We start from the raw sequence: 13,162 nt of genomic DNA, 5'->3' as shown, positions 1-13,162 counted from the left end.
AACGAGCGAGTGTCACACACACACACACACACACACACACACACACACACACATCTGGAGATCTGCTTGCAGTAGTTCCTTGTCTAACAAAGACTCTCTTGGCTTTATAAGCACCTAAAATGACAGAGGACATGAATAATATCTGCTTGTCCTGCAGCACTGGTTCACTCACAGACGTCTTTGTTTGTGTGAGCGGCGCATTTGTAGCCAGTGTGTAAGTTCTTCTTCCTCACTGCCACAGGCAGTGGGATGAACAGCTGGATCCCCGTCTAAATGCCAAGCAGAAGGAGGCCATTCTGGCCATCACCACCCCCCTCTCCATCAACCTCCCGCCGGTGCTCATCATCGGACCCTACGGCACAGGCAAGACCTTCACGCTGGCCCAGGCTGTCAAACACATCCTCAAGCAGCCTGAGACACGGTAAGCAGGAAAGCTTGCGTTTCAGGGTCAGCCTTAAAGGAATTTGCCATAGAAAATAATTTCCAGTCATCCCACAATATGTGAAAAACAAACAAGAAACCCATTTACAGGAGTGTTCATTTTGCTATCAAATACTGATGGAAAATATTAATTGACAACTTTTTTTCCATGACTAAGACGAGACGAAGAAGAGGTGAGGTCATTACACAATAACTGTGACAATATCAAATTGCAATATGGTTGATGGAAAAAGAAAGAGACTAAAATATAGTTTAAAAAATAAAAACTCTCTCCATCCAAAACTCTGTCTATATGTGACCCTGGACCACAAAACCAGTCATAAGTGTCAATTTTTTGAAATTGAGATTTATACATCATCTGAAAGCTGAATAAATAATCTTACCATTGATGTATGGTTTGTTAGGATTTGACAATATTTGGTCGAGATACAACTATTTGAAAATCTGGAATCTGAGGGTGCAAAAAAATCTAAATATTGAGAAAATCGCCTTTTAAAGTTATCCAAATTAAGTTCTTAGCAATGCATATTACTAATCAAAAATTAAGTTTTGATATATTTACAGCAGGAAATTTACAAAATATCTTCATGGAACATGATCTTTACTTAATATCCTAATGATTTTTGGCATAAAAGAAAAATCGATCATTTTGACCCATACAATGTATTTTTGGCTATTGCTACAAATATACCCCAGCGACTTAAGACTGCTTTTGTGCTGCAGGGTCACATATTTTCTTTAACACAAAAGGTGGAAGAAAATGAAAACATTTGCTTAGGGTTGTTTAGTTTTATGGTTTTCATGCTTAGGGTTGCCAGATGCCAAACGTTTAAATCCCCCTATCAGAGCTTTTCTGCCCTGCCCCTTTACTGAAATTATTGAAATGAATATTAGAAATGTCAGTTTTAGCTTTTGATTTGTATCAGTTTTCATAATGCAGTTTTTCATTTATATGATAATTTAATAAATGAGGAAACTAGATGAGCTCAAATAAACCGGTGTTTGAGTTGACCTCTTTATTTTTGCCTGTAGGTGAAAGTGCAGTAATTCTGACCAGATCTCTTAAATGACAACAGTTGGGATCAGAAGTCACGATTTATCATTTTGAGCAAAATAACTGTGATTATTAGTTTAACCATTGTGCAGCATGACTAAAATACGACTGTTTCCATTGATTAAAACTAGACTAAAATCCCGAGGCTTTGTCAATTAAAAACCTTGACTAAACTAAAAACAGTAGAAGTTGACTAAATATGATTAAAAACAAAAAAAATATGTTTTGACACAGGAGTAAGACTTCTGACAACATTAACACTACTTTTACAGTAATGCACTTTTTGGGCAAGACATTTCACAATGATACACACTTTTTCAAAACTATACCCACAAGACATAAACGTTATACTTGTTAACATGAAACTAGTGTGAAAGAATTGCTTACAGACCTTGTTTGGACAGTTCTACCTTTAAACCCCATAGACTTCCATTGTAAGTGGAAAACATGATTGTGTGTGTTTTGAGAGACGAATTTAATTTTCCTGCGGTGAAAACCGCATTTCACAGATATTGCCAATGGAGCTTAACTTGTATCGATCCCAAAACATTCCTTGCTAATCATGAGGAATAGTCTTGAAGAACAGAGGAATTAAGATAATTTTGTTGTTGTTTTTTTTGTCCTGCTTTAAGCAGCTTTGGCTTAAGGAGTGCTAATGACGGTTGTTCTCTCTTTGTTTCAGGGTTCTGATCTGTACACATTCAAACAGTGCAGCAGATCTGTACATTAAAGATTACCTTCATCCATACGTGGAGGCTGGCAATCCTCACGCACGACCTCTCAGGTAACACTCGCTGCATGGTTGTCACTGTCATTGTTTGCTACAATTAAAACAAGATTTGTAAAAAAACAAAAAAATCATTAAATTAAAAATAATGAAATCAGAATTCTTGCTGTGGCAGCTAACTGAAAATAAGTTTACATTGAAGTACTAAAATTACTAAAGCTAAAGCTGAAATAAATATAAGCTAGGGTTGTGACGGTGAGGACATTTTCCCACCGGTTAATCGACATGTGACAACACCGGTAATACCGGTATTACTGTGGGGGCGTTCCCTCTTTTCCTCGCTTTCCTTCGCTTTTAAATAGCTTAAAAGCGCCGTGCGCATTTTACTTTCACTTTCAAATAGCGGCAAAATAAAAATACACCATGCTATAGGGCAGGCTATGCCTAATATAAAATAACAAATAACTTACATAAAGTGTAAATAGGTAGCCTGTACAAAACTGGAAATAAGTAAACATGTATAATGTATCACCAAATAAATAAGAAACGTAGAACGTTTATTAGCAAAACGAGTAAGAAAGCTTGGAGGCATGGCATACACCTTGATGTCAAATAAAATAAATAAATTACACAAAGTTTAAATAAAGTAAAAATCAGCAAACACTGTGGAACCAATTAAATAAGAAACTTTTTAAACTTAAGTTTAAAAAAACTTCCAAAATCACCTTAGAATGCGACTGTCGTTCGGCATGCTGCATTGAGCAGCCGCGTTCAGCTTTTAATTGTAGTGTCTGTTCTTTTACTGAACTAAATGACTTTTATTACTATAAAAAAATCAAAATGACGGTGGGGGTCGGTGGCGCGGTGGGCAAGTGAAGTGTTGCGGCTTAACACCGGTATCACCGTCAGCACTGTCTATCGCGGCAAGCCTAATATAAGCTAAATAGAAATGTAATAAAACAAAAGTGAATATAAATTAAAAATGCAAATAACAAAATTACTAAAGCTTATACTAAAATCAAAAGGAAAATGGAAAAAATGAAAATAAAAACTAATTCAGAATAATAATAAATACTGTGATAGTATGTATATAAATAATACTAAAAATAACACTGAAAAATGAATGGTATTTTTTTTATTTCTTTTTATTTTAGTAATGGACTGGCACTGAAGTACCAGTGCTTTTGACATCCCTAATCTGAAACTACTAGCTAAAGAATGGGGCACAGTGATAGTTTTCTAAATGTTGATTGGACAAGTTACATGGCATCGAAAGATTTGAAAACTGGTCGTTGTGGAAGGAAATTTGTTATGCAATTTTGATGGTGCTAGTTATCCAGAGTATTTTAAAACTGTGTGTTTTTCTCATAGTTCAAGGTCACATTGGCACACCACCCACACGAGTCTGTTTCTCTGTTGTCTCTCTTAGTATCTCAAAATTTGGCCTGTGCCGACAGCATAAGCATGTCTTGATAAGTAACCCTGGTCTTATTGTGCACAGTTCATCAGTTCATGCTCTTCTAATAAAAATGTTTGGTTTCATAACTTGGTAATGAAACTTTTTGATACAACAAAGTACTTTCAGTAGATGGACTGAAATCTCTCTTATGGTTTTGGACTGATATGAGGGTGACTAAATGACCGAATTTTCATTTTCGGGTGAACCATCCCATTAAAGGGGTCATATGACGTTGCTAAAAAAAGAACATTATTTTGTTCTTTCTTTGCGTGCACATCTGGGCGGCGTTATGCAAATCTTCCCACAGAGTGACGTAGACATGTGGGGGCGTGTTTAAACGAGGCATTTTAGGAGGGCGTGGACGAGTCTTAACTTTGATAAAGAATATCTCTTTGGGTTTGAGACTTTAGTCTTTGCAACTTCAGGGATCTTATCTATTCACGAACAGCTTGTAACACTCCAAAGAGAAAGGAAAACTTGAAATCGCATCACATGACCTCTTTAACGTTAGACTCTTTTTCTGTGTTTGTTCAGGGTTTATTTCAGGAACCGCTGGGTGAAGACTGTGCACCCGGTGGTGCAGCAGTACTGCCTGATCTCCGGAGCGTACTTCACCTTCCAGATGCCCACGCGACAGGATGTAGAGCGCCACCGTGTGGCCGTGGTCACTCTCAGCACATCCCAGTACCTCTGCCAGCTTGACCTGGAGCCAGGTGAGCAAACACACGCACACGTTCCTCGCTTTCATTCCTCATACTCTCGGAATGCTAAAGACATCGCTTGAAGCAAGTTTTCAAATCTGCACTCATCTGATTAAAACAGAAAGACATAACAGAACTTAGCTCAGCTGGACGCAGCCGCATTAAACCCCTCCTGCAGGAGCAATGCAGCGGGGTCCGCAACAGTTTATTAGGAGAGGCTAATTTCCTCCTATGTGTCTGCGCACAGGATCATCTGTTGCTAAGAGACCCGGCTCGCCTGTCTAACACACTCAGCATCATTAACACTCAACGCTGTCGTCTTTTCATTGTTCGTTTGTCTTCGCACTTTTCCTATCAGTTCAATTAAAGCCATTACTGCGGATTTCTGGCATCGCGTTAATGTGTTTGACAAACATTTTGGGTTTGTATATCTTGTAGTCCAAATAATAGGCCTATTGATATATGTGACCCTGGACCACAAAACATAAGGGTCATAAGGGTCAATTTTTCGAAATCGAGATTTATACATCATCCGAAAGCTGAATAAATAAATAAATAAATAAATGGTAGTGTATTAAATGCAGAGTAATGGAATCAAAATCAAATTAACACAAAATTGTAAAAAAAAACAAAAAAAAAAACATTGATCACAATATTGCTTTTCTTGGTGGATATATTGGCATTTCAGTAATTTCAATGTATTGAAGCAAAGTTTGACACTGTGTTCTGCATTGGATGGCACATCTGTGAGGTATGTGTCAATCACACACCTGCACTAAAACTATACACCTGTTCCCGTGAGATGCTGCGTGCAGAACCTCCTCAGTGGCATCTGATGCTAGATCCTTTTGTGTTAATGGCTGTTATCTATTATTGATGCCTTCTCCTGTGAAGCTCCATGTAATGAATATTTCATTCCTGTGTGTGTGTGTGTGTGTGTGTGTGTGTGTGTGTTTCTGAAGGGATATTCACGCACATCCTGTTGGATGAGGCAGCCCAAGCTATGGAGTGCGAGACCATCATGCCACTAGCGTTGGCCAATAAGAGCACCCGAGTCGTCCTGGCAGGAGACCATATGCAGGTACCTGAGTGATGCCATCAGCACTGAGAATGGCAGCATTGCAAGGCGTCGTCCTTGTCTTAAAACCAGAGAATTATGTTTGTTAAAGTCAACACGAAGTCAAAATTTATCCTATTTGCTTCAGTAATTTCAAACAACTTTCTATTCGATAAAACTGTTTTCATAGGGCCTTAATTTTCATTTTTGTTAATCTGATGGTCTCATTAAGTTATGTAAGTTTCATGATTTTAGTTAATTTGACTCTAGGGGGTAATCTATTAGACTGTGGCTGTCATATGCGGCTTTACCGAGCTCAGCGGCTCTGGCCCGAGCAGATATAAACAAAACTCTATTGGCTATTTTAAAAAAGGGGGTGGGGCTTTTGACAGCCACAAACAGCCACAGTCTAATAGATTACCCCCTAGATTCAATATGAAACTCTTAGTAAAACAAAATAGTGGTCATAATCATGCTGAGGCTGTGTAGTTGTAAAAGTGTTTAATATATGCCGACTCGCACATATGATCCGCTCCGTGCGATCGCGTCTCTGGACCGGAGCCAAAGTCCGGATCAGACTGTGTGCGCTGCCGCGGTTCGCGTGACACAACGTGAAACCAGACCTCATTTGCCCCAATCGAAAGCATATTTACACTGTCTGAATCGTTCCCTATCACCTACATTGTGCACTACGTGCCATTCACTGTATAGGAAATACTACACTGTGAACAAAGCGACCGATCTCAGCTGCAGCTTCAGCGTCTATTTATAGTGCAGTGGGCGGGCGCTTCGGCTTCTAGAGAGCATTTGATTGGTCAGAAGACTTGATGAGAAGCTGAAGTACGGGGTGATGTCAAAAAAATCATTGAGCCGTTTTGGCGGAAGTGACGAACTGCAAGCTTTGAATGCTTATATCTTCTAAATCTGAATTTTGTCACTGTTTTGGAGCACACTGCCTTATAGATAACCTTAAGACTAACGTATTGATACACCCAAAAAAACTTTAATTTTGATTCCATGGGGACTTTAAGAATGGGAGAAAGTGCAATGTGCAATATGGCAGAATAGTCCCACCTTCTGAATAAAAGAGCCAATCACTAATGGGTAAAGTCATCGCATCACTGCAGCTGCCGTTAGAAGCTCCGGTTGCTATAGAAACTGGCTGGTCTAGCCTGAGAAATAAGTTTTTTAGATGCTATTTGAGCAAAAGAAACCGCATTTATGAGACCGTTGTTGTCAGATTTCATTGGTGATTTGAAATATGAAATGTAATCGTAAGCTTGGCGTTTCCCCATTCAAAGAGACAGGAGCTGCACTTGAGTGACTGAAATAGCTAAACAGCCAATACATCTAGGTTCAAGAAATAGTTCATCCTAAAGTAAATATCAAGACTGACTCGAGCTCTGTGAACCCAAAGGCCATCGTCTAATGTAACGCATTTAAGAGTGACTCTGAGCTTTCCTGTCTTCCAGCTCAGTCCGTTCGTGTACAGCGAGTTTGCGCGGGAGAGGAATCTGCACGTGTCTCTGCTGGACCGGCTGTACGAGCATTACCCATCCGAGTACCCCTGCAGGATCCTGCTGTGCGAAAACTACCGCTCCCATGAGGCAATCATCAAGTAGGTGTGAACTTTTTCACACCACTCTTCCTGAGGAGAGACAGACATGCAAACACACAAAGCATTAGGACCGTGTTGCTGCAGACATGATTACGCACACGTCTGCCAACAGATTCTCCCTCGCAGTCTCTCACGTTTACGTCTTTGTCTCTCTCTTCCTGTCTGCTTCTCTCTCCAGTTTTGCTTCAGGCTTTTTCCGTTTAACTTTTGGGTTGGTTTTTATGTGGATATACTATATGTATGACACAAATCAGAAGTTCTCAACTACAAGGACATAACTCATAATGTCAGACTGCAGGTAAAAAGCAATCTAAATCCAAATAATAAAAGGCGACCAACTAAATAATTGTGCATCGTTAGGGGAGTGAAATAAGTAGACTCATTAACTTGAAATGGGGAAAATGCTTCTCATTTTTTGTTGTCGTCCAAGGCCATACGATCGATTAAGCGATGTTTTTGTGCACATTCATCTGTTACTGTGCAAATGCCAACATGGACCGGTTCCCCTTACTGAATGAAATTACGCTGAACGATATATGACCCAGAACACGTTCAGTTAGTAAACATGGTAATACCAACATTTCATAATACCACAATAACACCAGAAATTCCCTTCTTTAAAATCCACGTTTCACAGGTTGGTTCACAGGCTAAAATATAAGCGTGCTGATTTTAGTTTTGAAAATGTTGAAAATTCATATTAAAAAAAAAAAATAAAGAAAAAAGTACAAAAATAAAATGTATATATTAGCATTGCATATTCTAAGTGTAAAATAAAAAAAATAAAAAATGTAAATTAAATAATTTTATTTTTTAAAAATAACCTAATTAAATAAAACACAATTATATTATGTTTACTATTATTGTATTTTTTTATAGTTATATTTAATGGGTCACACTATGTGCACTATGAGAACCAAACCTCTAGGTGCTCTCATTAAAAGCAGACTGAAAAACGTATGTGCACCCCTGGTTGTCAATGACGTTTCACTCAATTTTATTTTAAATTTTTATTTTTTTTTGATGTGATTTAATTTTAAATACATTGCAAACATGAGTGAAATATTTAATGAATTTTTTATATTTGCTTTAATGACAGCAGCACACACGTTTGTCAGACCTGATGATCATGCTCTCCAGCAGTATTTGTTTACTTTTGAGTTTCAGTGGCAACAAGAATCTGACCGTCTGTACGAAGGAGTCACATTATCAGTGTCACGAATGCGCTTATGTGACGGATGACCTAGAAATAGTGCAGAATAATACTTTATAACACTTTACAGAATAACACTTCACAATCAGCTCCTATAAGTTAGTGGCGGTTAATGCATGAACTAACAATCAGCAATACATTTGTTACAGTATATGCATTATTGTTAATATTTTGTTAGTTGATGTTAAATAATTTAGTTTGGTGTTAACTAATTGAACCTTATTGTACAGTCTTACTAATATTCCTTATTCATTTTGGATAATTTTATTAGTTTTACAAGTCCTCAGCTGTATTTCACAGATTTTCAATGTGGACCCAGACTTTGAACCCCGCTGTATATTCCTGAATTACTTTATGTAAATCTGTCCGATCATAAAACATAATCCTCCTGGGAGCAGTCAATCCATGATTTAAATGTAAAACAAGACTATTTTCCTCAGGGACAGACAAGGCACTACATGCAAAAATTGAGGCTTATAGCCACACACACACACACACACACACAGACGGTACAGTCGATGCCAACATTAACACATTTGCTGTAAATCCCTGTTTGGACGCCCAATCGTGTGTTTTGAGATTGAAATCTGACAAAACAGAACAAAAACGGCAGCCTAAGATGGACCACCAAAAATTATTAAAGCATCCTTGATTGGAGAGCTTGGATTTAAATTATTAATTAAAATGGATATGGCTGTCTTCAACACAGAAATTTACATGATGTCGGTTTTTATGTAATCATTTTGCATACAATCTACATATCTTTGTGCTGTGGAACGTTTGAGTGAGTAATATTCGATTCAGCCAATACAGAATGTGTTAGAATATATGAAGAGTTCATTTGCAAAAACCGATAACTCCATTTTTATTTTTTTTTCAGAAATCAAGTTTTTATATTTGATATGATATATCAATCAAACTGCAGTTGGGTTGTTTTGAGCTAAAATGGACTTATCGGCTTCTGTTCAAAAACAACAAGGGTGCTTGTCAGCTTCTGCAGTAAAACCTGAACTCGTGATGCCTTGAAAGTGGACTAAACCGGCTTTTTTGACAAAACGTGTTTAGGGTTCAGATTGCGCTACATGTGGAGAATAATGCACGGTAATCGGTTTTTATCGGTTTTTGCAAATGAACTTCATATGCAGAAGCTGTTAATCTTCTAGTGTTTATATTTTAATCTTTAGAGTTATAGCTCTTGATAGTTTAATAAGGAGCTAAATGACCTTTTTAAGGCACTAAGTGCTGACTGTGTGTTCTGGCTGACCGCAGCTATACATCTGAGCTCTTCTACGAGGGCAAACTGATGGCCAGCGGGAAGCAGCCGCCCCATAAGGACTTCTACCCTCTGACCTTCTTCACTGCCCGTGGAGAAGATGTGCAAGAGAAGAACAGCACGGCTTACTACAACAACGCCGAGGTGACCCCAATATTGACAAGAAATTGAGTTTTTGTTGTTGTTTGCACTTCCGATCCATTAGGTGTAGGGATGTAATGATTCACTCAACTCACGATTCGATTCACGATTTTTTTTTTTACAAAATGAGATTTAAGACAAATTATAAATTAAATGTGTCCTTTTATTATTGCTTGGACAAAATACTGTACGTTTCTTTGTGAAATTGAAATATAACACTATAATAATAATAATATAATATACTAATATAGCACTTGTAAATGATTGCTCTTTTGTTGGTTTTGATTGCTTCTATTGTCCTCATTTGTTAGTCGCTTTGAATAAGTGTCTGCTAAATAACAAAATTTAAATATAATGTAAATGTAAATAACTAAATTTAAATTAAAACAAGCCCCAAATCAAATAAATATGTAACACAAATAAAATAAATCTCTTCATATAAACAAAATAAGGCTTTGTCTGTGCTCTTTCCTTTTAAAATTAGAGGCAACCACTGCATTTTAATCACGATCCAAACAAACAAGCTGCATACATGCAACATGAGCAAATTTTAATCTAAATTAGATTGTATAATTTCGAAATTTGAAGCAAAAACAGAATGGTTTGGCTTCAGTTTTGTGAAACTATGCATAAAAATATCTGCATGAAACCGAAACCGAACGAGACGCAGATTCACTCTCTGCCAGCAGGTGGCGCTTAAAGTGTTTCTTTGGTTTCCGCTGTAAACAAAGCAGCGCTGCACTTATGGACTTTAATATGCATTATACAGAGGCAAGATGAAAAGAAAAAATACCATCTAAACTCTTCTAAAGACAGTAAGTCAGCGCTGCACTTATGCCCTTTAATATGCATTATACAGAGGCAAGAGGAAAAGAAAAAATACCATCAAAAGACAGTAAGTTCCCCTCAGACATGCATTCATATAAACTCTTACCCCTAATTGAATCGCGATTTGTTTAGCAACCGATTTGAATCGTCACATATTTAAATCGATTTTCAACCGGCTCGCGGTTAATCGTTGCATCCCTAATTAGGTGTAGTTTTTATTGTGCTGGAATTGGTGTAAACTGGCCTTGTTTCCAGTTGAATGGGTGTGTGTACATATTGGAGCGTTATCATTGAGAATGCGTTGGGAATGCTCTGTTGTCCTTCTGCAGGTGTTTGAGATAGTTGAGCGGGTGGAGGAGATGAGGAAGAAGTGGCCCGTGGCCTGGGGGAAGCTGGACGAGGGGAGTATCGGCGTGGTCTCGCCCTACGCCGACCAGGTCTTCCGAATCAGAGCCGAGCTCCGCAAAAAGAGGATGCCAGAGGTCAGCGTGGAGAGAGTGCTGAATGTCCAGGGTGAGTGAAAGATGCCAGATCTGCAGTGTATTTTAATACGTCGAAATTGCACAAGTTATATCGTTTCTTGGGGAAAAGTATGGTATCAGAAATTTGCTGAAAATTTAAGTCAGGCCATCCAAGATGTAGATGAGTTTGTTTCTTCATAGGAACAGATTTGGAGAAATTCAGCATTAAATCAGTGAATGGGTGCCGTCAGATTGAGAGTCCAAACAGCTGATAAAAACATCACAATAATCCACAAGTAATCCACACCACTGCAGTCCATCAGTTAATGTCTTGTGAAGTGAAAAGTTTAGTCAATTTTTGTTTGGATTTATTATACGTACTATGTCACCGAGAAGATTTGCTCACAGATTTAGCAAATGGTACAAGTGACCTTGTTGAAGGTATGTAGACTGGCTCCATTAAGGTGCAGTCACATTTACAGTTGCTCTACAAAATTTTGCAGGCGAAATCCATTAGGCATCCACGCAATCCGGAAGTTCATGTGAAGGTGAAAGATTTCCAAGCGCAGATATTACAAAGGGTTCAAGTTAGTCGTGCAGATTTGGTGCTTTGACCAGCAGAAAGCTGCTTGGTTTGAAAGTGACTGTGTGAGCTGTGCTTCATACATCACTACACTATTGGCAATAAACTGACCTTTTTTTGCCCATTAAATGTCGCTAATGTGACCTCAACTTTACACCTTTCATATGAGTAGAATATTGCAATGGAGGGCAGAAAATGTATCCATTTAAGAGAAAATCTATTATTGGGGGATTAAGCACTTGACATCTGGCAACCTCATGGAGACTTGATGGATAGCAATGCAAGATGACAAAAATGTCAAATGAAAACGGTTTGAGAATAAATAACTAGCGGGGCAAATATCAAAGAGCAGAAATCGTGATCATGACTAAAATATGATTAATCTTGCAGCCCTAATAGTTTGTCATCTTGGATTTTCACCGACCAGTTAGAAAGATTGCCTTTCTGCAGAAAGAAACATTTGATGCTACCTCACAATTTTGTCAAAGTGAGGTATCTTCAACATAATTGAGATACCTAACATTTGACCGATATTCGCATCTGGAATGTGCCCGTGCTGCCTTAAAATCAAAGGAAGATCACTAGGTTTTAGACCAGACCCCATGAGTCAGCCCAGAAGGGTGGCAGAAAGAGCAAGTTTACCCGACAGCAATTTCACCGGCCAAATGTGTGATTGGTGTCTGAGAAAAGAGCTGGTGTCCTGCAGGTTTCATTTGAAAAGCCAGATTGGGTTGTGCATAATTGATGGCGTTTGGTTCAGCCTGTTGCGTTGAAATCACCTTTTTTAATGGCTAGAGAAATCCCTGTAACTCAGCTGCTTGTTTGGCACAGATATTTATTTTAAGCCATCACTACCTGATTCAGGCTGCCAATCTGAGCTGGGCACCAAAGAAGAGAAGTCACTGCAAGTTCTGCACTTGTCGTAATTCACAGGTTGCAAGAAGAAATCTCTTTCTAGATTTCAAGATTTCCAACATGAAATCAGATTTGACCCTGTTTTCTTAAAGCGTCTTCGCATAATTCAGCAGTATTCTTGCCAAAATAAAAGCTCAAGGATTTGACATGTTTAGAGCTTGAGAGTTTGAATGTTTAAAAGTGAAGGATTTAAGACACATGTAAATGTGACATTTTTGCAATGATGATTTTTTCTTGACAGCATAATTGTAATTTACAACAGTAATATATTTCTTAAAGTTACACTCGGATTTAAATTCAGGTGTTTTAGGAGCCCAACAAAATTGAATAAATAATAATAATGATGATGATGATTATTATTATTCAGTTTAATTGGGCTCCTAATACACTAACCTGAGACACTATCACAACTAAAAAGAGATTTGGGTCTATTTTAAAGTCCACTTACAAAGTCAAAACTAAATAAAGAAGTTTTTTATCTATTTCTTGCATGTCATGTGACCATTATTGACCATTAAAGCAATAAGCCCCAAGAAGCCGTGGTTTACAGTGAATTTATAACAACTAAGGGGCGTTGTTAGGCACGACACGAAGCTGTTATAAATTCACTGTAAACCACAGTTTCACGGGGATTATTGCTTTTATAAAACGGTTATTCCATATACGTAGTTAGGTTTCACAAAATAAAACA

At 38.0% G+C, this 13,162-nt stretch overlaps 1 protein-coding gene across 2 annotated transcripts in view; it reads left to right on the top strand.

The window, feature by feature from the left end:
• LOC107691233 (probable helicase with zinc finger domain) overlaps positions 1-13,162 on the top strand; it is a 71,730-nt gene that overhangs the window by 27,383 nt on the left and 31,185 nt on the right. For both annotated transcript variants that reach the window (XM_016489741.1, XM_016489742.1), the window contains 7 exons: positions 242-421; positions 2,178-2,279; positions 4,216-4,394; positions 5,345-5,463; positions 6,912-7,057; positions 9,540-9,687; positions 10,842-11,025. In XM_016489741.1, coding sequence (XP_016345227.1) covers positions 242-421; positions 2,178-2,279; positions 4,216-4,394; positions 5,345-5,463; positions 6,912-7,057; positions 9,540-9,687; positions 10,842-11,025 — 1,058 coding nt within the window. The remainder of the gene's footprint in view (positions 1-241; positions 422-2,177; positions 2,280-4,215; positions 4,395-5,344; positions 5,464-6,911; positions 7,058-9,539; positions 9,688-10,841; positions 11,026-13,162) is intronic.

Source organism: Sinocyclocheilus anshuiensis, unplaced genomic scaffold, assembly GCF_001515605.1.
Source record: "Sinocyclocheilus anshuiensis isolate Anshui unplaced genomic scaffold, SAMN03320099.WGS_v1.1 scaffold202, whole genome shotgun sequence".
NCBI classification, from domain to species: Eukaryota; Metazoa; Chordata; class Actinopteri; order Cypriniformes; family Cyprinidae; genus Sinocyclocheilus; species Sinocyclocheilus anshuiensis.
Note: the sequence above shows the minus strand (reverse complement) of the source record. Positions and strands in the feature narration are given on the sequence as shown.